The 27,070-nt window shown below is 47.3% G+C and overlaps 6 protein-coding genes and 1 non-coding gene across 8 annotated transcripts; 3 read left to right on the top strand and 4 right to left on the bottom strand.

Moving 5' to 3' along the window:
* Nucleotides 1-17: 17 nt before the first annotated feature.
* LOC112893231 (amino acid permease 8-like) lies at nt 18-2,443 on the bottom strand. Its single transcript, XM_025960441.1, has 6 exons — nt 2,263-2,443; nt 1,873-2,106; nt 1,674-1,767; nt 1,110-1,461; nt 802-1,026; nt 18-638 (listed from the first exon to the last, which is right to left on the bottom strand). Exons 1-6 carry the CDS (start codon nt 2,330-2,332, stop codon nt 207-209), a joined length of 1,407 nt encoding a protein of 468 aa, XP_025816226.1. The 5' UTR covers nt 2,333-2,443; the 3' UTR covers nt 18-206.
* A 6,121-nt stretch (nt 2,444-8,564) lies between these two features.
* Nucleotides 8,565-8,638, bottom strand: TRNAV-AAC. The gene has a single exon. It is a non-coding gene; the product is annotated as a tRNA-Val (tRNA).
* A 46-nt stretch (nt 8,639-8,684) lies between these two features.
* On the bottom strand, nt 8,685-13,540 carry LOC112894290 (amino acid permease 4-like). The gene is made up of 6 exons (XM_025961946.1): nt 13,390-13,540; nt 10,475-10,708; nt 10,270-10,363; nt 9,798-10,161; nt 9,479-9,700; nt 8,685-9,392 (listed from the first exon to the last, which is right to left on the bottom strand). Exons 1-6 carry the CDS (start codon nt 13,451-13,453, stop codon nt 8,958-8,960), a joined length of 1,413 nt encoding a protein of 470 aa, XP_025817731.1. The 5' UTR covers nt 13,454-13,540; the 3' UTR covers nt 8,685-8,957.
* A 2,073-nt stretch (nt 13,541-15,613) lies between these two features.
* On the bottom strand, nt 15,614-18,443 carry LOC112895607 (extradiol ring-cleavage dioxygenase). The gene is made up of 2 exons (XM_025963581.1): nt 17,963-18,443; nt 15,614-16,324 (listed from the first exon to the last, which is right to left on the bottom strand). The coding sequence occupies exons 1-2, from the start codon at nt 18,359-18,361 to the stop codon at nt 15,761-15,763; spliced, it is 963 nt and encodes a 320-aa protein (XP_025819366.1). The 5' UTR covers nt 18,362-18,443; the 3' UTR covers nt 15,614-15,760.
* Nucleotides 18,444-18,693: 250 nt separating this feature from the next.
* Nucleotides 18,694-21,989, top strand: LOC112891499. The gene is made up of 6 exons (XM_025958380.1): nt 18,694-18,716; nt 19,761-19,924; nt 20,009-20,133; nt 20,217-20,486; nt 20,614-20,752; nt 21,925-21,989. Exons 1-6 carry the CDS (start codon nt 18,694-18,696, stop codon nt 21,987-21,989), a joined length of 786 nt encoding a protein of 261 aa, XP_025814165.1.
* On the top strand, nt 21,760-22,779 carry LOC112895127. The gene has a single exon (XM_025963006.1). The coding sequence runs from the start codon at nt 21,999-22,001 to the stop codon at nt 22,611-22,613; it is 615 nt and encodes a 204-aa protein (XP_025818791.1). The 5' UTR covers nt 21,760-21,998; the 3' UTR covers nt 22,614-22,779.
* A 727-nt stretch (nt 22,780-23,506) lies between these two features.
* Nucleotides 23,507-26,815, top strand: LOC112894927. Of its 2 annotated transcripts, none has more exons than XM_025962775.1 (4): nt 23,507-23,683; nt 23,918-24,001; nt 24,879-25,372; nt 25,717-26,815. In XM_025962775.1, exons 2-4 carry the CDS (start codon nt 23,986-23,988, stop codon nt 26,569-26,571), a joined length of 1,365 nt encoding a protein of 454 aa, XP_025818560.1. In that variant the 5' UTR covers nt 23,507-23,683; nt 23,918-23,985; the 3' UTR covers nt 26,572-26,815. The 2 variants fall into 2 exon arrangements, with proteins under 2 accessions (XP_025818560.1, XP_025818559.1); XM_025962774.1 differs by having other exon boundaries at nt 23,508-23,683; nt 24,799-25,372.
* Nucleotides 26,816-27,070: the final 255 nt, after the last annotated feature.

The raw sequence follows: 27,070 nt of genomic DNA, 5'->3' as shown, positions 1-27,070 counted from the left end.
AATGAGGACAGGATTAGTGCTTCATTTTAGCCATCCCTTTCTATTTATTAAAGTATGAACAATCTAAAGAGTTATTACAGCCGATTTGTAATGTCAACATCAGAGGAAAACAGAGCAAACACAATCAGCTCAGAGCATGACTACATTCTTCTCCGACTTGGAGCAGATTTTAGCTATTAGACATGACTACAATGACCTCTAGGGCTCTAGCTGACAGTTTTAAAAGGGTTGGAAGAGACCTTCAAGCTATCCACAATGTCAGTCACAGAGCCTATACCCACTGCTACTGAAATCATCAAACAAACCATGCTCAAACCCTGCAGAAGATACCACTTCCTCCCCTTGGTGATCTTGCCTTGGGCAATGTGCATGCTTATGGGGAAGTAAACCGTCAGCGGCCAGAAGCTGAATGCGCCGAGGAGCCCCAGCACAGCGTTGAAGAATGGTATCATCATTGCCACCACAGTCGTCGCCACAACTATGACTGTCCTTAAGACGAGCTTGTATGGCGCTACGGTCACGGATCCTCGCTGCATCAGGGGGATGCTGACGGTGTATGCGCTGTTGATGAACTTGGCTTCCGGCCAGCGGGAGGCAGCCCACCTCTCAACTGAGGCGAATATAGGCTGTGCATAAACCTGCATCAAGAAAGGGCTTTAGCTTAAGCTGCAGAGTTCACCCAATTCAGTTCGCTCTTTTTTTTTATATGGTACCTACTAGTTCAGTTCTGAATCTGGTAACTGAAATTCTTCTATTCAGGTGTACAGCAACTAAGCAAGTCATGATCCGAGATATACTGACCTGGTATGCTCCAATGAGGTGGAGGATGAGGCACATGTTTGCAATGTCGACGAGCCAGAAGGGCCCTAACCCTGCCGCCGTCAAGATATTGCCGGGAGCATTTGAACCAAATGCAGCATACCCGGCACAGCCAACGGAGATGTAGAAGATGGTGGTGGCTCCAATCCCATACATTGATGCCTTCTTCATGGTCTTGTTCTCCGCTGGAGGTGACTTCAGTGTATCCTAGAATCAGAAGTTCAGAACAGATCAGAACAAGAGTGGCTGCACGCTTGCACTATGTATTTTGAATCATGCACACGGCATACCTGTATCTCGATCAGTACTTCCGCAAAAGTGTAAGCAAAGGCAATGTTCCCCAGGGCCAGAAGCACGTTCCAGAGCTTCTTGGTCGAGGACGCCGCGGCGGCGCCTGCAATCCTGCCTCCGAGACCGCCGCCGTGCGACACCCAGTGCCCCACCGAGAGCCCGAGGCCGATGAAGGAGTAGGCGAACGACATGACCGCCGCGACGACGGACAGCCAGGTGATGTGCTCCAGGCCGGGGAACTGGGACAGCACCACCTGGACCACGCTGAACGCCAGCATCAGCACGGTCCCCGACCCGTCGCAGCGCGCACCGGCGCCGTTCCGGCGGGAGCAGTCCGACTGCCTAATCGCCCTGTGCGACGAACAAACAGACCGACAGAAAAAGGGAAACAGAATTAGCACATCCTGATTCACGGTGATTCTTCTCTCTCTCTCTCTCTCTCTCTCTCTCTCTCTCTCTCTCTCTCTCTCTCTCTCTCTCTCTCTCTCTCTCTCTCTCTTTCTGTTTTTTTTTCAAGCTTGCATAGAGATTCAGAGGAAACTGACTAAGGTTTGGTTACTCACACCATGCTTATGGTCGCGGTGATGGTGTAGCCGACCATGGTGCCCCACAGGTTGACGTACTGGGCGATGCCGCACATGAACACCTCTCTGGGACCTGCGATTTCCAGGCATTGCGTTGCGTTCATCAGTAAAACGACGCGAGAAGCAGAGGGTGGAGTTGCTGTTCGTGCAGGTGCAGAGAGGGTTGCGCGGCGCGTACTGAGGTATGATCTGACGGCGTCCATGTAGGTGCGGTTCCTGTCTCCGGTGACGGGGTGCGGCGCGCGGTAGGCGTTGGCGAGCAGCGTGGAGGTGTAGTAGGTGACGCACGCGAAGCCGGCAAGCGCGAGGGGCCCCGCGACCCAGCCCAGCTGCGCCACGCTCCACGCCAGCGCCAGCACGCCGGAGCCGATCACCGCCGTCACAATGTGCGCCGTCGCCGTCCATACCGTCCCTGGAACCAGCAAGGGAAAAAAAACGAGCCGAGGGGTTAAGAAGTTCAGCGACCTGCCGCCAGAATCGCCGAGGCCTTGACCGATCCCCGCTGACGCACACCAAAAATCTCCCGAAACATGGGGAGGGGAAGAAGGGGGAAGGCGCGCGCGCGCACCTGTCCGCTCGTGCTCCTGCTCGTAGTCGCCCCTCTCGACGTCGTCTGCCGCCGCCGCGCTCTTGTCCATGTCCCCCCTGCCGTGCGCGAGCCCCGGGTGTCCCGTGACCGCGGGAAGCTCCAGGGAAAGAGAGAGAGAGAGGGGATCCGGGCAAGGGGCCAGCCACGCGACGAACCGGGACGGGGTTTGGGCGGTTTATATAGGGCTCGGAAGGCGAAGCCAGCACGGGGCGCGCTCTGGCAGGACCGGCGCCTGGGCCTGTAGAACCCCGGCGCGCCAGTTCAGCAGCGGCGAGCCAACGGAGTCCTCCCCACTCTGTTGTACTGGGTGGAGTTCTCTTTCCCCTGGACCCTGCTGGTATCGTGCAGAGTGCGAATCCCCATGCTCTGTTGAAATTACGTACTGTTAATGACGGAGTAGTATCAAAATAAACAGTACGTTTATGCTATATATCTCCGTCCATGTACGCCGTTAATTAATTACCATGGACCGTGTTTACAACGTGCCTTTCCACAACTAGTACTATGGACTCTACACGAGTCTCGCCACTTGGGGAAAAAAAAAAGGATCTCACACACATCGGTTTTCACGAACGCACGTGACCACTTCAACTCCTGCCGGATCCGGAAAAAAAAAATGTATCCTGCGTGCCAGATGGTGTATACGGTAGAAAGCTGAGCTTTTCCGGATCCCCGGGCATTGCGTCGTGTGCTCGAGCTCCAAGAGAAAGCAGGCTTGGCAATTCGGCGGTCTGGCCTGTTTAGGCGTGCATCATCTGCCAGCGCGCTTACGTGTTCCATGTCTCGGTGTCGGAATCGCTCAGGTAGCACCCCGAATCGGGCCTGACGGTTTTGCAGGCGCGTCAGAGATTAAAGCAGGCGCCAAACAGCGGCGGCGCGTCGTCGTCAGGCGGTTGGCGGATGAGTCGTGGATGGAGGTCCATGCGGACCGCAACTTCCTTTCCCGCCCGGGGCGCAACGCATGGATGGATGGACACGCTCGAATCGGCAAAGCCGAAAGGGGATTTGCATGCATGGACGCCAGGTGCCACCGCGCACTCCGGCACGATCATTCGGCAACGGAAATACTACTAGCTGAGGGACTGCAGGCTGGCTGACGATCGACGTGCGCCTACGCGTGCGGGGAGGCCGACGAGCGGTGGCTGTATGGCCGCCGCGCCACCGGCATGATGCGGTGGGGAGCAGAGTGCCGACACCGGTTGCGCGGATCCACGCCTTTTCACGGTCGCCATCTGATCGTTCGCCACATTGCAAGCCTTTTCATTTCATCAGTACTCTCCCCCAGTCGTCCGTTGCCGTCCCTCGTCGGCGCAGGCCGGCCGGGGCCCGGGATCATCGGCAGACGATGGACAAGGCCGGCGAGCGGGTGATCTGAGGACGTGTACTTCACCATGGTGGACGCAAGTGATCGAGTGATGAGGACTGAGGAGGTAATTTATGGGCCTATGGCAACATGGTGCTTCTGGTGGCCACCTTAAACTTGCAGATGAGCTGATCTGTTGATAGGATCACTCTAGTTATGAGGTATCTCTTTAACTTTGGCGCTAGACCACTGGACACTTGGGCTAAATTCCACTTTCTCTTAAAATAACAACACGCAATCAAATATAGTACCGCAACCTTTTCAACTATTTGTTACACTAATCTGGTAGCTCTCTCCTAGCGTGAGGAGCAAGCGAAAACTAAACAATGTCACAGCAATAGCAGCTTCGGGATGCCAGATATTCGAAGAAAAATACACATCCATGGAGCATTATTTTTTTTAAAAAAAAAATAGATCTTGCTTGGAAGCGGAAGTAAACACGTGGCCGAGTGCCGTATAAGTTGGGCCGCTTGTTTAATTAAATGAAACATGCAGATTACATGTCGAGTATATATATATATATAATATATATTTGTGATAGGATGGAATATGTCAAAATTATAGTATAATTCCCTTTTTAATACACAAATGGAACATGATTTTTTTTACCTTTTGTGTAAAAGTTAGAATATAATCTTACAACGATTTTAATATAAGATATTATGTTAGCTCACCACCTACCACCTGCATTGCTACTGTACCGGATAGGATCTTTGCTCACAGGATGCATGGACCTCTCGAGCAAAAAGCTGGTCGCCCCCCTAATCTTCACACAATGATGGTAAAGCATACAAATAGGCGTGGGGATATCTGGGCGCCACCCTTGTCGACTCAATATATCCTAAGTTTGTAATTTCACAATATAAAGTCCTATGCGTACGGTCGTAACCACCCACCCACTATTTTTCTAAATTTATTTTAGAGAAAATTAATATATTAGTTAAAGTGAGTCGTTCCTATAGTAACTATTTTTCTGATATTTTTCCTAATGTGCTCTCATCGGATATCTTATGTGATGTATGCGTCTGTATTGTGTTTAAAAAAACTTTACATCCAACTCGAATAGACCTATAAAGTTGTAAGACCTTGACAGGAAGAGCACAGCTCATGTAAATATGCAGTGGAGTTCATAACTGAAGTAAATAAAGCATTTGTTCAGTGGTATATAACCGGCATCTTCTATTTGGTGTGTGTGGTATAAAAACTAAAGTAGTAATTTTTTGGCATATATTCTTTCTGATGGTATTCTCTTTGTCATCATCTATATGCAAAGGGCCTACCTGAGAGGATTGGATAGAAGTAATCATGCGCATCTACATCGACAGGTGATAATAATATGATAAAAGTCATTGCTTGCCATATCCTCATCCAAAGCAAAATATCCTTATTAAAAGGTGAAGAAAATGTATGGACAAATCGAAGATAGCATAGGGTAAAAGTTCTCCAATGCAACTGCGATTTTCTAGTTTCACCCTGAATGAAGGAGGCAAAAATGGCACGGCACACAAGGATTCCAATGTATCTAGACGCAATCGTGCGACACCATGGATTTGCATCCCACTCTTGCAAGTGCCTAAATCGTGTATGCGCATTAGGCAGGGCAAAGTGATGCGACTGGGAATGCTGTGGCAAGAAAGAGAAGCTGATAATCGTTTTATCTTTGCTGCTTTTTTTGTGTACTGCGATACACAGGTCTTCCTGGTCCACGCGCGGTACTCCACTGGTGTCAAGTCACCATGCTCCTTTACTTTTTTAATAAAAAAAATGATGTCAGTTTTTCACTAAAGATCCTTTGATACCCAATGTTTCCGACAAAATTCAATGTCGAGTGTTCACAGAATATAGATGGGATCGTCAAAAAGGAAGGAACAAAAGGAAGCACAGTTTGCTAAGGCACCTACACCATCTTTCGGTAGTTTAAATGACTTATACTTGGTGCAAAAGACACGTCTTGGTAAACTTTGACCGTAAACCATCTAAAACACAAATGGAAATGGGGAGCAAAGTTGGATAGATTTTTTTAATAGAACATGTCCACCTAGGATTCGAAACTAGAAGATGCTTCTAGATTTATTTTAGAGATTAAAGATACTGTTCTTTGAAGGTGCATCTAGGCGTTTAATGGATTTTGTGAATTGAAGGACAACACAATTAAAGAATTAATCATTTTGTTGAGCGTATAAGCAGTAATTGATTGTTATATCAATGGAATCTTTATGATGAAAGATATTGAAAGTAAAGATAAAAAACCTCATATGACAAGATTTGTGACTAGCCAATGATTAAAGTGATGATATTTGGATTGAGTCATGTGTTTGATGACAACTATTATTCTCATATCCAAACGAAGCTTGTTGATAAAGTCATAGCACTAGAAGGAAATTTTGAAAATTTCTTGTGAAGAAATGGACAATCTATAAATAGAAGATATAAGTTGCAAAGAATTATGAAGAATATATTTCATGGATGATTTAATTGTGATACAAACTTCTATGGAGCTCTATGTGACGCAAGGATGAAGGGTTGGAATGTGGAATAGTGTTTCGAGGGACTAAGCTTGGAGAAGGGCAATAGATTTGTACCGAGGAACCAACACTAGGGTGAAAAAATTTTCTTTGGATTCAACTGGAAGAATCTTGATCATATATGGTGTTGATATTAGTAAGTATCAATCTTTCAAAAATCATATTATATGAAGATGATGATTTGAACTAGAAGTGGATTTCATTCAAAGATGATGGTTCAAGTCATTAGTAGGAATATGTGTTCAAAGAAAAGAAACAGAACTGATTGCACCTCCCAAGTTGAGAAAAGAAACAGAACGGCTTAGTACACTTTTGACAAGCTCAAGCGGTTGAAATGTAATTTACCTATAGTTATGCCGTGCTATCAAGAGGGATGCATCACATCGTGTTTTGGTTTAGTCTCAGTGCTCAAGCAACCCAGGTGAGTTGAGAGCGACACAAAAACCTCAAGTACATATTGATTAGAACTAACGGGGGCAATCCGGAAGTTTCGGATTTGCCAACCCAGAAGTTATGGGTTTTACATACATGGTATTAATGGCTAGTTGGTTTGAAAACTCAGAAATTCTGGGTACAGGAATCCGGAAGTTTCGGGTTCTAACTATCACATAACGGTTACTTTCTTTGGACCCAACTATATATACCCTTGAGCCATCTCCTTGGTGGGCTGCTATTCCATATATTATTCTACTTCTTGCTGGTTGTCCTAAGAAAGCTTTCTTTTTCGGATACATTTGGCATGGCGCTCGAACCTTGTTCCGAGATGGTAGTCTTGTTGAGCTATTCCCAATCTCTCTTTGTGAGATTATATGATTCTTGTAATATCCTTGAGTTGGGTTTGAGAGAGTAATTGCTTGAGATCACTGGAGAGCACAGCAAACCTTGAGCACTTGAGTTTGGTCGAAATAGTATATTTCATATTTGTTACTGTTAAAGGTCTTGCCGTCTAGCTTCTAGATGGTTAGAGGTTGCCTGACGAGCTCCCAATCATGTGAATCATGTGGTGAGCCGTGGAAAGTTTGTGCAGGTTGCGTCTCGCCTCTGCAATTGAAGAAGCAAGCTTAGTGAATTTGGGAAGTGGTTAGAAAAAGATCCGACTCGGTGGAAGTGCTATGGAATAGACTCACATCCTAAAAACTTTCTCAACGGAGAGTAGGATTCACTGTACTTTATTAGCAACTTTGGTAGCAAGCAGTGAATCCGAACTTCGGTAAAACAAATTTTTGTGTTTCCCACTGTTTTGATTCTCATTGTACTAATTATGATATTTGTGAAATTAGTTGATCTACTCGGTTGGTAGTATTTTGCGTGCAGGAACTGTGTGAACCTGTTTCAAAAACTTCATTGAGCCTACTCTGTATTTAGAGTTTGAATTTATGTTCATTTACTCGTACTAGATTTATTGTGTTCATTCTGTTTTGTTTGAACTCGGAAATTCCGGTTTGTAAAATTTGGAGGTTCCGTGTTCCTGCTGCTATGCTAAAATCCGGAAGTTCTAAATTTGCAAATCTGGAGGTTCCAGATTCCGAATTTGCAGGTAGTAAATTTTATCTGCTGCTTTTGAGCGAAAATTTATAGTTGTGTCTAGTCGTCCCTCTCCAGGCGACATCATAATTCTTTCAATAGCGGGCGATATGGCCGTCAATAGTGAAACACATCGGTAATATTGGCACAATATCTATGGAAGTAATTATACAATAAAAATGAAATATTTTCACGGTGAGTATAATAAAGTAATAATATTGGTGAATTTAACAAGTAATGACATCATTCTTAATATATCGATCTATATGATATTTTAGATCTTGAAAGAGAAGACTAAAGAAGTTTCAACAATAATGACTCTTCAAAATGGATTCTATGTTTTTTTTAGATTACAGACGCTGCCTAGGCAGGGCCAAACATGAGCAAAATTACGTACGCCATCAGGCGGATCTAGGAGCCAAACATGCCTACCAACCCATGTGCCGAGACCCCCTGCCTGCCTGTGTGCATCAATATTCGCCTTCCGTCCTTGACGGACAATCTCGAACGTTCATAAGCTGCCGCCTTGCATTGATCTCCCGGACAACATGACCATATGGTGCCAAAGCTGCTCTTCATGGATACTCCGGATGACATTTTGCAAAATGATGTGCATCCCTCATCATTCAAGCATGGCCAATTTATAGCCAAAAATAAACGGCCCAGTAGTGCCGAGGAGCAGCTTGCTGCGCTTGTCCGGTCGTCGGTCAAGCAGACGGCTGTAATGTTGGGCGATTTTGTTGCGTTCGACGAACACGGGCCCTATCGCTGCGTGCCTTCGTTCTCTTGGGCTTACACAGTTCTTATCTTCGTTTTCTTGGGCCAATTTCACGATGCCTGACAAAAAAAAAACTAACAAAATCAAAGTGTGGCTTCGCCCGGACTCGAACCGGAGACCTTCAGTGTGTTAGACTGACGTGATAACCAACTACACCACGAAACCAGCTTGTCATATACCGTTGTCTTTTTATCAGAATTATTAGCTGGGCTTAAGTTCCAGCTCCAACCGAACGTAATATTTCACCCCAAAAGCACTCTTGCAACACACGATAAATACAGCCTTACATACATACTATTTAGTTGTTCCCAAATCAATATGCTAATATCAAGCAGTACATCACTCGCAAAAAAAAATTAAAATCAAGCAGTACAGTGCTACAGGCAGCGGCGAATACATACAGAAGTATGATCGGTCAGTTGCACACGTCATGTAGGTCTGCCACCACTGCCATCGCGCGCCCATCAGATCTGAATGCTTCCGCTCAGAGCTGCGTCTGGAAGATGGTGACATGGCCCAGGCGCTGCACCATGTCGGCCACGGACCCCACGGCGGCGAGCAGCGACACCACGAGCGCGCCCGCGTTGAGCGCCTGCAGCGCCACCCACTTGCGGCTCCCCGGCGCCACCTTCGCCTGCGCGATGTACATGGTCACCGGGAAGTACACCGTCAGCGGCCAGAACGCGATGGCGCCGAGCAGCCCCAGCACGGCGTTGAAGAAGGGCAGCATCAGCGACACCACCGTCGTGGCCGCCACGAACGCCGTGCGCACCACCAGCTTGCACATCGTGAACCGCGCCGCGCGGCCGCCGCCGGCCAGGGGCAGGCGCACCGCGTACTCGTGGTGGAAGAAGGCCGAGTCCGGCCACCGGGTCGCCAGCCACTTCTCGTAGCACGCGAAGATGGGCTGCGCGTACACCTGCAACGAAACAGCACGCTCATCAATCGTCAACGCATACTATGTGCGAAACAGCCAAACAGCACACTGCACGCGGTCATGGTCACCTGATATGCTCCGACCAAGTGGATGACCACGGCGACGTTCGCGACGTCGACGAGCCAGAACGGCTCGTCGAAGCCGGTAAGCACGTTCCCCGGCGCGGCATTGCCGAAGGCCGCGTACCCGATGCAGCCGAGCGACACGTAGAAGATGGTCGTCACGCCAATGCCGTAGAAGCTCGCCCTCTTCATCGTCACGTTCTCCGATGGCGGCGACTTCACGGTGTCCTGCGGATCAACGGAGGAGCGATGCCACATGATGTCATTTCTCCAGTCTCCACCATGGGCATTAGTGGCATGTGATGTGTGATGTGCAAGAAAGTACCTGGATTTCTATGAGGAGCATGGAGTAGGTGTACGCGAAGGCGATGTTCCCGAGCGCCTGCAGCGAGTGCCACGTCTTGGTCGACGCAGACACGCCAGCGGCGGCGCTGATCTTGACGCCGAGGAGGGTGCCGTGCGCCGCGTGGTTGGACGCGAGCTTGGCGGCGCTCAGGAACAGCCCCACCACGGAGTAGGTGCACGACATGACGGCGGCGACCACCGAGATGAGCGTGAGCTTCTCCAGGCTCGGGAACTGGGACAGGACGATCTCCACGAGGCCGAACACCACCATGTACATCGTCCCCGACGAGGCGCACGCCGCGTCGTGGCCCCTGTAGTGGTGGCAGTCCGTGCGGGCGACGGCCCTGCCATTGACATGCGCCCCGACAAACTTCGTTCAGCCTAGATCAAGTTGCCCCACTGAACAATCATTTTCAGAGATTTCATCCAGGATTCAGGTTAAAAATAGTTACATGATGCTTGTGGCAGTGGTGATGGTGTAGCCCACCATCGTCCCCCAGAGGATCGCATACTGTGCGAGCCCGCACACCACCACATCTCTAGGCCCTACACATGATCATCAGATTCAGAGCAGTTCTTGTCAGCTGTCACAATCAGGAACATGCTTCCAATGTCCATGAAATTCAGAAAAGTCCAATGATTTGGACACTTGGTTACCGAGGCATGATCGGACGACGTCCATGTAAGTGCGGTTCCGTTTGCCGTGGACGGGGTCCGGCGTGCGGTAGCAGTCGGACAGGAGGACGGCGGTGTAGTAGGTGATGTAGGCGCAGCCGATGAGGGCGATGGGGCCGAGGACCCAGCCCATCTGCGCCACGCTCCACGGCAGGGCGAGCACGCCGGAGCCGATCACGGCGGTGATGGCGTGCGTCGTCGCTGTCCATACCGTTCCTGCAAAAAAAATCCAGGTCAGCTGCCATCGTTCACCGTCTGACAGAACGCAGAACAGAGCATCGTGTGGTACGCTGCAAAAGGAAGCTTGGTAGTATTTGCGATCTCTGAACATTTTCAGTAGAAAGATTTCGATACAGCACTGAAGCCATCATTACACTTCCAAGTGCGTTTGCTAGTCAACTCAGGACTTCTTTTCCCCACCAGGTATGTCGTCATCATTTTCGATCATTTTTCGTAAACAAGTTGAGCAAAGTGAGCCCATTGATCTGCCCATGCGCTGGATACCATTACGTAAAGCAAAACCAACTGAACAACCAGTGTATATACGCTACTAAGCAAAGCCCATTTGGATCGTCATGCAACTTAACGCCCTCTCCATTGGCTTCCAAGTTCCAAGCACTACCAAAGTAGAAGCAATTATACAACTAAAGCATGCTTATACGAAAGTTAAATAGCTAAAGCAGGATTTGGCCGTGTTGCTCGTGCTATATTAGCTCAACTGGAGCTGCGTAAACCCACTCTTTTGAGCAACGTAAGCATGCACCTGAGAAGAAAAACCTTTCTGGAAACTGCATCAGGTCGCCTATGTGGAGTATGATGTGGCACCCAACAACCTTGCAACAGTCGCATCCATGCAGATTCTGCACTTCACCAGTCAGTCCAACTGTCCACTCAAACTCACAAGCTCTGTCCAGGGCCACAAATCCACAATGGGGCACTCCAAATGCACTTAGCCATGTGCTATTTTGATGCCCTGAGAGCTATCTGAAGAATTACGATTCCTGATGAAAGTGGGGAGAGCATAGTTTGCAGGTTTCCAGCCATCCATTCATCCACAACCCAAGATGGCCCACGCTGAACACTTTCTGATAGACTATTACCGATTCCAGAAGAATAATGTTCTCCATTCTTTTCGGGATTCCAATAAAGCAGCAGGATAATGATTGCAACAACCATCTAATGACTAGTATTAGCAACTGGAACTGGGTCTCAAATTTTAGCCTAGATAATGTAATGGCCGGGCCCTATGAGAACCGGACTCTGATGTAATACAATTTTGAACTAAAAATTCAAGAGGGCCATGACCCTATGTAGGAGTAGAAAGGCACTATATGATTCATTACTTCTTGTTCCAGGGTATGTTAAAGGTAGTGGCTGCCAAGTCACTGGCATTTTGGATCTTGCAAGGAGCCCAGTGGCTGGAAGCCTGGAACCAACTGGGAGCGGACACAGGACCCAGTTCCTGCATCAATACTATGCCACTAAAGCTCTTCCAATCTTCTTAAAGGTGTGTTAACAGAAGCTTCACTCAATGTGTGTCACATTTTCAGGTGCTGGCTAGCTTTATTCAGTTATGCAATATGCCACATTTTCTGGTGCTAGCTTATTCCGTTAAACTATGCAAAGGTGCCTGTTCTTTTAGATGATGATGCAAAAAAGAATATATACTTTGCATTCATCTTCAGTATCACGGTGCTATTTCAGAGAAAATTGATACGCTCAAGGGAAGTTAAACCTCGTTGAGTCACGCGTGCAGAAGCATGGCAGGTCAAGGAAACTGAGCTCAGGATGTTCATAATTTTGGCGAGGTGTCAACTGTGATCATCATAAGCAAAATTGGTTTTGTTTCCCTGAACATGTTCAACTAGATCTCTTGATCGTACACTACCATACCGTTCTACTCAAATTTTAAAATTTGCCTTTCTTATAATAATATAAAAATGAGAATATCGAATTTCGACATTTAGAAAGAAGTTGGCGTCAGATCTAAGTTGGCCCCTTCACTCTAATATGCCATGTATATATTACTACATACTAAAATCAAAGAAACTATTGCATTGCCACCATTTATTTGTTCTGATTTTGTAAATAGCCTTTCTAGTGATATGGGCCCCGCTGCAAGATGATTAGCATTCCTAATTTGTAAGTTTTGCAGGTAACAAACGTCAAAGGGATTAGCTGAAATTTTGAATGATGGAGATCTATGTGTGTCCTTCTTCGTATAAGGTACACATATTTCGAGTCAAAATGGAAATTGAATTCATTCAGTTTATGTATGTCCATGCTCTACCAGCCTCACCTTGCTAGTTTTTTTAAGAAAGACGAAGATCCAAAGAGGGAACGAGAAGGGTCCGATGTCTGAATGACACGCAAGAGAACTGAATGCTTCATATTTGCTGCTGACAATTGAGCTCCACCTCCACGGCTCCTCGGTCAAAACTCGAAAGGGAGAAGGACGGCTCACGCTCCTATCCAGAGTAAGCAACGACATGGACGTGTAGATCTACTGCCATGTATGATCCCCGTCAGGAAGCACACATGGTGAGTGTGTGGAAATGGCAGGAGCTCGTTGTGGATGGTGACGGACTGACGGTCTTGCTAGAAAACTTCTAACATGAAACAAGAACTGTTCTGCACTTCTAGCGTCTCTTGTATATTCCTAACGCTTCCTATGGGATCTATTGTTCGAAGAAAAAAACAATCTACGGATCAGTGGCATGGAGAAATCCACGTCTCGCCGGTACGAGGACACGGCGGACTGCCAATACGAAAGCATGGCGGTGTTGACGACGGCAGACAAATGATGAACAGAGACCAAAATTCAGAGGCTGCAGAGCTCGATGGGATGTGTACAGGTGTAAGAGGGAGCAAGTGCAGAGCCCAGACTGTGGTATTACCTGTTCTGACGCGGCCGTCGTCGTCCACCTCCACCTCCTTCCTCTCGACCTTCTCCACGTCCATCTCTCTCTGCGCTACTCTGCTTGATACTCTTCTCTCCCTCTCCTCTCTCTAGAGCTGAAGGCTGTCTCTGGCAGGGATGATGGGCTCGGTGTGCTGCCGCTATATATAGAGGCGGCGAGCGTTGCACCTGACCAGCCTTTCACTGTACATTCATTCTTTTAATGCAGGGGTGTCCTCAGTTAACATACCTCACGAAACCCTACGAATACTGGGGCTCAATAAGATCAGGTATCCGGCCGCTCGGGTACGTAATTTATGAAATATTTGTTCACCTTTTTCCTTTCCATCTATATTCCCCGATCATTGTAAATGTCCGTTTGGGAGGATTTATACCGGTTCCGATTTCATCTATTTTATGCCAGCAGAGGTATTGTACCGTGAAGTCATTTTGTCAATTGAGATAAAGCTAAACTAGAAATCAAATGAAGCTATTTTTTTCTTCACCGATGAAATTGCAGCCATAAATTTCAAAGTAGGACCACTAAAGCCTGGATAGTCAAGATATTCCTTCCATAGTTCCATTTACGTATTCATTCGAGAAACTAGTATGCTTGACATTCAAAATATTATTACTCCCTCCTGAGAATAGGAGTTGCAAAAAAGGCAACCTCTGATCAATACGTGTAGGATTATTTTAACCTTACATTCTCCAATATGTTGTGCACCCAAATTTTTATTTTTGAAAAAAAGGAACAAAAGAGACATCCGTGCCGTGAATGCTTTACTTCGAGTGGGAAGCAAAGCTACCTTGCGACTCGGACTCCTAATTTCTAGTCTTCTACTAACCTATAGAGAAAGAAAAGAAAGGGAGCACTTTGAATGCATACATGCATCAGCTTCCGAGAAGGGAAATATACTTTGTTTTGTGAAGCCGGTGGCGCCACGGGCGGAGCACCCACCGCCCTGCAAGCTGCATTGGGGACCGTTTGATGCGCCGTCGTGAGATCACCCATCTCTTGACGCCACTGAAAGTGTTTTAGGTGCAGTTAGCACTTAGCACTCGGCACTTAGAACATAGATAATTACCCCTTGCAGTACGCCATGAATCATGTCTCCTTTGTCCAAGTGGTCGCCGCAAGTCTTAGTTTGTCCCGGTGCTCCCTTTGGATGGTGGATCACACAATCATTCAGTCAAAAACTAAGTGTAAAAAAGAAAGAAAGGCAAAACTGATACCTGCTGAAGACCATCACTTCGAGACCTATACTAGTCAGGTCAAACTCTGTCAAAGATTATAACCCGCACCGCACCTTGCCTCTGTCCTACGTTGCCATTTGCGAAGCAGATCATCTCAAAGATTTTGTCTGCGTGTGCCACTCACATCAGCTGATCAGCATGTGCAAATTGCCTGTGCGGCAGCTCATTGACATTGCTTCCCCGAGCCTTTTTCCTGAGCGGAGCGGAGGTGCAGGCGTCTGCCTGCCGGTATTCCGAAACCGTCGAAATTGTTGTGCACGCCGTGTCCGAGGGGGAGAACACGACAGCCGGATAGGCTTGCAGGAGCCACCTCGTCACTCGTCAGCTTTGAAGGGGACACGCATCGAACGAAACAGCTAAGGCTATACTTAGCTCACATCACGGTACATATACCCCTGTACGTGTCGACGTGGACAAGGTGCTCACGCAACGCAACTGAACCGATCGCGAGGCTGGAGACGCAGCCGCGCATCATCAATGCACGATGCCACGCACGGATGCCATGCCGCCGTTGCTTCGTCGGCAGATCTGGGATCGCGGAAGCAAAGCTAGGGCTTTGTGAGATCACTGGACCAAGCAAAGCCGAAGCGACCTTTTGCTCGGAACAAACGGTTGTCACGTCAGGTTCCGTGTTTGATAACCCAAATGCGCAGCAACTTTGCCTGTACAGTAGTAGAAGCCTGTAGCCTGTAGGCAGGCCAATGGGAAAGTTTCTTTCCTGTGTGTGTGCGCGCGAGCCTGCCAGCCGCCACCACATGCAACATATGCCGCCGCGTCAGGCCGTGGGCAGTTGGGCTAGATCGGCCTTTCGGAAAGGACGGCCCAGTTCGGGTAATCGAGAGTCCAGGGAGAGCACCAAAGCACGCAGGCACAAGAAAGACTGCAAACAAATGCCAAACTCCAGAGAGCTCCTTTTTGCGCCCGCCGCCCGCCACCCCCCCCCCCCCCCACACACACACCTGAAATAAGCAACCGCAATGCAAGATACAATCAAACAAACATGATCCCTGATGCATACAATGCTACAAGCGTGCGTATACACGACCACGGATGATACGGTTCACAAGCATACAACACTTAGCAGGTGCCGCACCGACGGCACGAGGCGGCCGTCAATTGCTGGTGGAGAACCTGTAGGAAGCGTAGGAGAGCGTAGCGTTGGTCCAGCTCTGGTGGATCTGCTCCGCCCTCGCGGCGTCCCCGGCGGCGCCCAGCGCGACGTGCAGCGGGTAGAAGTGGTCCGGCCACGGGTGCGCCACCCTCGCGTGCGGCGCCTTCTCCTCGTACCGGTTCACGTCCTCGTACCTTCCGCTGAGGAGCGCGTCCTTGAGCCAGGCGTCGAACTCGGCGGCCCACTGCGGCACGGGCGCGTCCATGGGCCCCATCTTGCGCAGGTTGTGCGTGGCGCTGCCGGAGCCGAGGACGAGGACGCCCTCCTCCCGCAGCGGTGCCAGCGCCCGCCCGAGGTTGTAGTGGTACGCGCCGTCGCGGTCGGTCTGCACCGAGAGCTGGCACACGGGGATGTCAGCGGCCGGGTACATGAGCATCAGCGGCACCCACGCGCCGTGGTCCAGCCCGCGGCTGTGGTCCTCCTTCACGGGGCCGAACCCGGCTCGCTCCAGGAGCTCCTTGGTCCGCAGGGCCAAGTCCGGGGCGCCGGGTGCGGGGTACTTGAGCTGTACGAGGACAGCAGCAAACAGTTGATTCATCAGGATCAAAGAGGAAAAGTTCAGACTTCACAGCGATGCAAACTTTCAAAGCATGTTCATGATTTTTGACAAGTTCCCCTTGAATGAAAAAAAAGAGCGGATATGATGGGTTAGAAGATAGATATGCCATCCATCATCGACGACTCTAGGACATGTGGACCTAGTCCATAGACAAAAGCGATGCCAAATTGGCATTGAGGAGATTTGCAATGGCACCTAAACATTTTTCTGATTATTATATTAGCTATCAACCTACCTACTCAAGGATCAGGAGTACTAGTTATCTAGAAGCATAGACTACCAACCCGTAGTTAAAATAAGTTGGTGGTGGCCCTAATAAGTGGTAAAGTGGAGTTGAAACTTAGAGGTTAAACAAACACCCAAAGAGAACTATAAAAATTAATGCGCTAAACTAAGCTTACACGCTAAAAAATACCAAAGCCCCCAATTTCAAATGACCTCAAACCTAACAAGTATGAACTCAAACCTAACAAGTGGAGTAGCATTATGGTAGAATGTAAAATGCTTAAGTACAGTAGTAACAGTAGCTAGAGCATAACTTCTGCGATTTTTTGTATAAAAATGTGTTAGAGTTTGCAACAGAATAGTAGCTAAACTATATATTATCATTGAAACTTCTACCTGTGAAAGAATTCAGTAGAGATACCATACAACCACAGCAAAAAGGACACCTTACTTGCAAAGATCCTTTTTCGTGTTTTCGATTTTGATATGGTAAAACAGAAATGCAGAGTCGTGGCAGGCTGGCCGACTAATCTAACCAATCCGGCAAATGTTAGTGCCACCTTACCTACTTCGATGTGCATAAAAATAGAATCATAGCCATGAAGAATAATGTCCTGATTTCTGCTGCTGACAAGCGGGCCTATATGCTTACGTAGCCCATGTATCCTGAGATGGGACACCAGGGTTGGTGAAATTCAGGCCAACGAGATGTCTGCATCTTCTAGTTTTGCTGTAAACTACTATCAACCGATGAGAGAGCCCAGTTGCTCAGCCGCGGGGCATGCCAACAACTTACACAATGGACCCATGAATCTGACACTGCACATGGCAAATGCAGCATATTTTTCACATCTGAATTTCATGTCGAGTTGACCAGACCATTGGTTCTAGTAATATTGGTTTAAAATAAAACACGCACATGATCTAAGCATAGCAAGGAGTATCTTTTATCTTTTCTCTGGAGATATGCAATTTCCCCATTTCTGCGCCTGCAGAGCTGATGATCTGCTAGGTAACTCAAAAGCATAGGCCATCTTTGTCTGGCTGAACCATTTCAGCTACGAGATGCAACAATCAGCTGCTAAAATCGTACGGAGTATCATCCACTGCCATCGGCCGTTCTACGCGAATGGGGGAACTTCCAATTTTGACTTTTTCCCATGCACAAGGAAGACAGGGCTTTCTGATATATCCAAACAAACCGCCGCAATGTTGCCTCTGCGAAATCGCGAGAAAATCAGAAGCTCAATTCGACACGCCCCGTCATCTCAGACCAGAGGATTCCCATTCCCCAACGGAATCGGGAGGAAGAGAGGGGAGGGAGGGCCGCCGGACAGGAAAGGAGGTGGGGGAACGGACCTGGTACATGGGCTTGGGGAAGCCGTAGAAGTCGTGGATGGTGTCGTTGGTGCCGCGGATGACGTTGACCGCCGGCGTGGCCGTCTCCCAGTGTCCCGAGACGACGAGGATGGCGCGCGGCGGCCGGTCCCCCGCGACCCGCGCGGGCAGCCACGACTTGAAGAAGTGCCGCGCCGGGATCGCATCGTCGATGGAGAGCGTCGGCGAGCCGTGCGACAGGAAGAAGGTGTCCATGGCCGGGCTGCGCGGGGGTCTCCGCCCCTCCTCCCCCTCCTTCTCGGCGCCTGCGGTGGCCGCGTCTGGCCTCGCGATGTCGCCGCGCCGCTCCTCCTCCCGCGTCGCGTGCTGCGCGTCTGGTTTGGGTCTGGCTCTGCCAGCTCGGGCCTGGCTCTGCCCCATTAATCTCGCGCCTCGCTAGGCTGTTGCGCGCGTGCGTCGCGTTTGGTGTGAAAATTGTTTGGTCGGCTGCTGGTGGTGGTGGTGGACGGACGGAGACGGAGGAGTGTAAACGCGCAGTTCACGAATCTTCTATGGTTCCGTTTGCCGGCCCACGTCGTGGGGTCACTGCCGGGTAGGCGGCGGGTAAGCAATGACGCACGGCGGCGCATATTTTCTCGAACCCGCTAACAAGGAAAGAAAGCGGATTTTGTTAGACGGGCCTCTTCGTCGGGCTGGTCTTTCATTATGGGCTTGCTATGCTATGCTATGCCCTACCCGAGGCACAGCCCAAAATGACGGCTGGGCTCGAGCTGTGGTAGTGCGGAGCTCCCTCGAACCCACTCGGCCCAAAGTTAGAAATCCTAAACCGTCCATCCTTCGTTGTTCTCTCTTGCATCCTCAAGCGCTGCCGCAGCTACCCAGCGACCACCTCTCCCGCCACTCGACGCCGACGCCGTCCTTCCTCCAGGTCCGCGGCTCACGAGTCACGACCCCTGTCGGCTTGTGTGCGTTACAACCTGTGGTGGTCCTGGCGGACTCCAAACACCTCCTCCCCAAACAACAACACACGAACACATGCGCTGGCTCCTCTAGGAACAATGTATAGGCTTACAGGTCTTGCAATTACCATGACCTTTAGCTGCTGTTGCTACCTTTTTTCAAATGCGTAGGTCCTTCGTAGTGTTCATTGTTTCTTTTGGTAGTTTATTTGCAGTCGCTTGGCATGTGCCACAGTTGCCCGGTAGATTAGCCATATCTTGTTCCATTGTTGAATCTTGTATGTTTGTCTAAGTTAAAGGATCTGTGCAAACTAGAAGGGATCATGATGTTTCGATGTTCTGTTAATGTTGTGATATTTACCTCAATTTTCTTATGTTTACTTGAAATATAAATCCGTACAACTTTTGATCCTGGTTTCTCTATCTTGTTCCTTGCCTATGATTCTACTCATGTTGGTTTTATATGATTCTACATATGTGCCAGATTGAGCCATTTTACTTTTAAAAGATTAGGAATCATTGTCGATGTTCTTCCGCAGGTCTGGAGAAAGACCCACAGGTGACGTATCTAACTGCCATCCAGATGGTGAGCACACACTTAAGGCCACTAAACATTGTGATATTATGCAAATTGTTTTAATTTGTAATGATATTGTTACAATTTGTAAGATCTTTACAAGTGCTGTGAGTTTAGCTCTTTAGATTTTATATATGTTCTTAATTACTATCAACTACTTTAGCCTTTTGCACTTGCACTCTAATATTGTTAGTGTTAGCGTTTCATGCCTTGCAAGCAGAACAGTTTCTACTTTGAATTGCTCAAGTTATCATATTCTAATGATTTCTTATGTGAATTGTAGCTCAGGTTTTCTGTCATATTCTATTCTAATAATTTGTAATGATTTGGGTATTACTTTTGAAGAGCCTTTTGGTGACATATATGGTGAAGGTGTCTGGAGGGGATTCAGTAAAACAGTTACTTCTAACACACATCGCATCGTTGTTGCATTTGCTTCATTGGATGGTAATTTTACAGTAATGTGCTATTTTACTATTTCGTATTTGTTTTTGGTTGTCACTAGTTGATAGCCAAAATTATGGCATGCAGGAGAAACAAAGTTTTTTGCATGCACCGGTTTTTTTATTAGATGGAATCAATCTACAACTATTCTGACATCAGCAAGCTTGGTTAGAAGTTCTGGTCATGAAAACAAGATTGTTGAAAACTTGCGGGTTGGTGCTCCACCTAAATAGAGTATTCTGTAATCACTGTTCTTGTAAGGTACTGCTTAATTCTGATTTCGTATCGTTCGCAGATTGAAGTGTTTCTTCCAAACAAACAGCGTAGATCAGGGACATTACCGCATTATAATCTACATTACAATGTTGCTCTAGTCAGTGTCGAGGATTACCGTGCTCCTCGTCCAGCAAGTATCCATCATCAGTACTTCAAGTGTTCTAAGGTAGCAGCTGTAGGCCGTTGCTTTGGATCAGGCACATTAATGGCTGCCAGTGGGCGGCTGGTTGACTGGACGGGCACACATGATTGCAAGTTCCTTGTACATTCCTCATGTAAAATCACTAAGGTACTGCTGGTGATTTTTTTTCCTTCCTACCTTCTGACAGTGGAAGTAAATAGTTGCATCACAATGAGTCAACTACCATATGATTTGTTAGATTATAAATGACAACTTCTACATGTCACTTTGATAGGCTGGGATTGGAGGATCCCTTGTTGATTTTGATGGCAATGTTCTTGGCATGAATTTCTATGATAAGAAAATTGGGACCCCTTTTCTGTTATGGAATGAGATTAGTAACATTTTGGCATATCTTTTGGAAAAGGAAACAGGTATGTCTAGATATCCATTCTATCTGTATATAAGAGCTTGCCTGTGAAGTCTTGAGGTATCAATGTTGTTGCAGCAGGGTCAGTCAAACTGACAGCACTGCTGCTGAAGGTAGGAATGAAAGCTATCCGTCCGGCACTTACTAGAAAATGGCAGGAGACTGCAGTGTTCGTCCAAACAGGTATTCTTATGCGTCAGGCTAGATTTGGTTACTATAGAGTTTATAATAAGCTCTGTCATATTGGATGTTTGATGCTAATTAGAATTAGGAGTATTAAAAATAGACTAATGATAAAATAAATTCTATAACCTCTAGACATTTTTACGAGATGAATCTATTAAATCTAATTAGTCTAAGATTAGCCCATGTGATGCTACAGTAAACATGTGCTAATCATGGATTAAGTAGGCTTAATAGATTCATCTCGCGAATAAGCTCTAGGCTTATGCAGTTAGTTTTATAATTAGTTTATATTTAATCTTTCTAATTGGTATCGAAATATTCGATGTGCCAGAATTTTTTATAAGCATCTGGAATCCAAACAGACCTTAGTTCAAACCATTCAGCTGTGATGGTCATTATCACTCCTTTCGCTGTGTATGTTTGTTTTGTTTTGTTTTGTTTTTGAAACGTTCATTTGTTTTTTTTGGAAACGTTCATTTGTTTTGTTGGCATTGAATACTTATTGGAAGAAGGTTCCTTTGTGTTAAAATTGAGCGTATGGATATCTTATCCTCAAATGTAGTAGTGTAGTAGTGTAGTATACGAGATACTCAACTGTGTCACAGGCAAAGGGAAAAGGAAAACTGAATAACTAGCTGACAACCAAGTCTACCATAAGTCACGGAATTCCCGAAAAAGGAAGACCTTGAACGCCCTGGCATATACGCCACGGCGGTCCACAGGCAACCGCATCAATGCATAGGCAACAACCAAGTCTAGCAGAAGTCGCAGTTGAGGTCAGATCACGGGTCTTCAGAGTTCAGGCAGACAAAAGGGTATCTTCCGCCATAAGTCAACCATCTAGATGATCAAGTTCTACTTGGACGACCGAATGTCCATTGTCATGAACGTGTTCGATCCGTCAATTTTCTTCAAGACCTTAGCCTTCAATACGTCAAGAATCCAAGATCAGCTGCTTGAGAATTGCTCGCTTGTCCATCCTTGCTGCAGGCCTGCAGTGTATAAAAGCTCCTGCTACCTCCTCGTCGAGAAGCTTAAGCCAGTTCAGGAACTGATCAGTGGCCATGGCGGCCACGAGTGCTGCCAAGAGCCTGCTGCTCTGCTTGACAGCAGTCGCCTTTCTTCACCACCTCCAGTTTCAGTTCCCGTCCGCAGCTGCTGCAACATCGCTCGGCAGAAACGGGAGCAGGGGCGGCGGCCACGGGAGGACCCTCAGCTTCACGCTGTACCAGCAGGAGACCATCAACAAGACCGCGTACATCGTCGTCGACGGCGTGGCCGGCGCGGGCGTCAGCGAGACCACCACGCCGTTCGGCACCATCTACGTCTTCCGCGACGACCTCACGGTGCGCGCCGACAGGGCCTCCCCGGTGGCCGGCGTCGCGGAGGGGAGCTCCATCACCACCACCCTCGACGGGCTGCAGAGCCTGTCGCTGGCCAAGATCACCGTCGACCACCGCGGCCACCGGGGCTCCGTGTCGGTCCTCGGGGGCACCTACAACACCAAGCCGTCCGACTACCCCGTGGTGGGCGGCACCGGCGACTTCGCGTACGCGCTGGGCTACGTCCGGTCGTCGCCGGTGGACCTGCGGGGACGAACGGTGACGTACAAGATGGAGCTTCACTTGTACTGGCCTCCGTACGCCCACTACGCTCCTGTTCCACACAAGCCCGTATAGGTATCAGTCTATAGACTGTACTAGTGTAGTATACGAGATACACGCATCATCTACGCCGTTCTCAATATCATCAGGTCTTATTGTATTTTTCCGAGTAATTTGATAGTAGCACCGTACGGTTCTATTTTTTTGGACCAAATAAAGGAGCGATGTGTGCTTCCTTTTTTCTGACCTGAGTACAAGAAGAGAGCTCACCCGATAATAATCGGTAGAGAGTCTCTGTGGTGGATCAGCTCCGCCTTCCACCCGTCGCCGGCGCCGCCTAGCGCGACGTGCAGCGGGTAGAACGACGAAGTGGTCTGGCCGCGGGAATGTCGCTACCTTGTCAAGCAAATTTCGATGTAAAACAAACGAAATGGAAGATGTGGCACATGAGTCACGAGGGGGCCTTATTCTCTCCATCTGCACATGGCTGCCATCTCTATATGAATAGATATGGTACAATCAATCAAGTTAGAAGCGAAATAAAACTAACTACTAGTCTCAGTCTCCACAACTTTTTTCCAAAAATGTGCAATAATAAAGATCTATGATTATGTAGATCTGTAATAACTTTAAGATAATGCGTTATAGTTGACAGTTGGCTATTGAATGTGTTGTTAGTTACGCAGACGTATACGTAATGTTACGTAGGATATTTTGCTGGTATGTCAAGCAACTAAATAAAAGATGGAAAGATACAAATGTTAGGCTCACAGAGATACATCTTTGATACGAAAATCAACTTGTGAGATACGCGGGTGTTTTGTTCCTAGCCGTTGACATACACTAGAATGATAAATTAATTTTGTTAAGATAACATTACTATATTTTATTATTTTCTATATATAACAATACTCCTATATCGAGATTAGCCCTAAAGATAATACAGACAGCCGCCGAGGACATACCTTGTCTGCCGACTCGGTTCCAAAGACGGCCGGTCTCCCGACATCTCCGTCCGTGTCAACCCCTATCCTTCGTCTTCACGACTTCACCTGCTTCTCCACTCCGCGCCCCCGCCCGCCCCACCGCTCGACGTTCGTCTTGCTCAGATCCGGCGCAGCGGCGCTCCCCCACCTCTGCACAAGGTAAGGCAAAATCTCCAACTCTACTCCGGTGCTCCCTCCCTATGCGCGTGCCGGGAGTGGGGGAAACGGGTGGAGGGAGGATTCCGCCCCCTCACCGGCAACGCCTCTGCGCAGCCATGGTCGATTGCATCGGCTGTTTGGCTCAGCGGTCCAGCAGACGGGCCGATTGCTCGTACTGCCCTTCTGGAATCTCGGTACTGATGCTTGCAGTTTGGTTTGGTTCTATGTTTGAAGGTGGGCGGGCGGCGGCGCGTGAGCAGATCATGCACCGGTAGGACTAGCTTGCTAGATCTGCAACCGGGATGGTTCGCCGGTTAGGTGTGTTCTGGTACCTTTTTTGTGCTTCGCTTTCTCTTTGTATGCTCTGTGCAACTGCAATGGAAAAGAGTGTGCCCATAATCTAGTTAGTTCTGACATGTGACCATGTGAGTGTGCCAAATTATAGCATGGTTATTTACAACGATGTGTTTTTCATGCTCGGAGCTAAACTTCGATCTTCACTCAACAGCGAACTAGTCCATTGTTTAATCTATTAAACTGCTGTTCAGTACTATGATTGATAGCCTAATTCAGTTACTCTGTTTCGCATTGCTGTTCCAAGCAGTATGTTGAAGCAGCTTTGTGAAACTGGTTGATATGTCGTTTGAATGTTTTCCCTGAATACTTGATTGTTAAAGGGAAAAAATGTTTGACAACAACAGATTGCTTATCTTTAGTTTTGTGCTATCCTAGATTTGTGGTTTAGGCACATTTGTTTTTAAGACCCTCCCCCCTGAAGTCTGTAATTATCAGTCTTAAATAACATGTGCATTTAGTTTGAGATAAATTTGTCTCCGCTACAAGTTTATGTCTAGTTCCTTTCTATCAATATTTTGGGGGCACTATGTTTTTGCAAGCTAACTTGTATTGTCACGATCATTTGGCAACCTAGCTAATCACTATATATCTTTCAGAAATCACCTCACTCTCATATTCCAAATTTTTTCCATGATTATTTCTCCCAATATTGGTGGTACTCCTATTATAGTTGTTTATTTATTTTGAATCACTTTGTATGGTTAGTTCACTCCAGCATTTTCATATGGATAAAAACCATATTGGATTTGTTACTGCAGTTCTCTTATGAAGATTAGTAAGGGGAGAAAGAAGATGAGGAACAAACAGAGAAAATCATCTGCCCTCGGTTTTGATGCAGGACGTGGATATTCTTTATCTTGTATTGCATGGAGCTTGGTGGGTTTTGGACTCGTTATCTGCTTCCTTTCCTTTAAACATCAAGCAGACAGTGGGCAGGCCCATATTTATTTGAGCCATCTACCTGCGACCAGAGAATTAGAGGACATTGAGGAGGATCATTTCCGCTTGCCACCTCCTCACAAGGTAAATCCTCGTGCAGTGAAAAGGCGGGGGCCTCGTAAGCAACGAAAGGTTATAGATGATTATCTGGAAGAGTCTTCAGCAGTACATGCATTGTTCTTCCCTGATCAAAGAACTGCTGTGGACCCAACAAAAGGGGGAAATGATACCATGTACTTTTATCCTGGTAGAGTGTGGCTAGACACCAATGGAAATGCCATTCAAGCCCATGGTGGCGGGGTTATGTATGATGATAAGACTGCCAAATTCTATTGGTATGGAGAAAACAAAAATGGACCAACATACCAAGCTCACCCCAAAGGGGCACAGCGGGTCAGTAGAAATTCTAAAATGCCCACCTTTGGTTTATTTTTGTACTCTTCGCATTTTTTTCAGGTATAAAGGAGCACTGCAGCTGTAATTTATGTTACTTGTAGCTCGGTGCTAATCAATAGTTCTCTATCCAGTTGCAAATAGAAGTTGTTTCAGGCTTGTGACAGGAATTGAGGAAGTAGATAAAATGTCTTAGTTGCCCTTCAATTTTTCTGAGGGAAAAAATGCTGAATCATGATAGTAGAATAGGCAGTATTTTAGAGTAGTTGAGAAGTCTAAAGAGATAGCATTAGAAGCTTAGTACAAACACATGCAGTGATAATTGGTTGTTTCCAATTTGCCAGGTCGACATCATTGGAGTAAGCTGCTACTCGTCGAAGGACCTATGGTCATGGACTCATGAAGGAATTGTGCTTCCTGGAGAGCCTACTAATGTCACCCACGACCTTCATAAATCAAAGGTGCTTGAGAGACCTAAGGTGATATATAATGATCACACAGGGAAATATATCATGTGGATGCACATAGATGATGCCAACTACACCAAAGCTTCTGTTGGTGTGGCTGTCAGCAACTCTCCAACTGGACCTTTTACTTACCTTTACAGTTTTCGCCCGCATGGTTTTGAGAGTAGAGACATGACGGTCTTCAAAGATGATGATGGAGCAGCTTACCTCTTCTACTCTTCTCGTGACAATACTGAGCTCCACATTAGTCCATTGACGGAGGACTATCTTCACATCACAGCATCAGTGAAGAGAATACTAATAAGGCGACATCGGGAAGCTCCAGCTGTCTTCAAGCACCAAGGAACCTACTACATGATCACCTCTGGTTGCTCAGGCTGGGCTCCCAACAGGGCACTGGCACATGCTGCAGATTCGATCATGGGCCCTTGGGAGACACTGGGAAACCCTTGTGTTGGAGGCAACAGGTTCTTCCGGCTGACAACATTCTTATCTCAAAGCACATTTGTGCTTCCCCTCCCTGGTTTGCCTGGTACATTTATCTTCATGGCGGATAGGTGGAGTCCATCAAACTTGAGAGACTCCCGTTATGTTTGGCTTCCTCTGTTCATTGGAGGGCTGGCAGATGAACCTTTAGACTACAGTTTTGGTTTCCCTTTGTGGTCAAGGGTGTCAATTTATTGGCATAAGAAATGGCGCCTCCCAGAGGCTTGGAGGGTGGGGTATACCTAATACTGACTGTTGTTGCAGTGAATACATAAGATAGCTATACTTCAACAGATAGATTGTTCAGAAACTTGCTTGAGGTTCCTAATCAGTTATTTCCTCAAGCTTTTGTACACATTAGGCCTCCTAAACATACTTAAAAGATACTTTTTTTGTGTGTGTGGATGTGGGATTGTCACTAACTTCTGTTGGAAACAAAAAAAAAAGCGATGTATTCCAGATAACCGTGTGGTATGGCCATCTTATTTCATGCTTACCTTGATGCCCCTGCCATGAGAGCAAGCTGCACGACTCTTTTTTATCTGCCATCAAACAAGTATTATTTTATTAGATGCTTCCCTTTGTTCCAGCGGACATATTGTCTCAGCTCTCAATCGCATTACTTCATCTGCCAGATCACATTTGTCTGAAAGTTCACATTACCAGCAGATGAAATTCACAACCAAATCATCACAAAATGCCTCGCACGTCACAAGCAACAAGCATTTAATCTTCCAAAGAACAC

Source organism: Panicum hallii, chromosome 5 (genome assembly GCF_002211085.1).
Source record: "Panicum hallii strain FIL2 chromosome 5, PHallii_v3.1, whole genome shotgun sequence".
Classification (NCBI taxonomy): Eukaryota; Viridiplantae; Streptophyta; class Magnoliopsida; order Poales; family Poaceae; genus Panicum; species Panicum hallii.
This window is presented reverse-complemented; position numbering and strand designations above follow the sequence as displayed.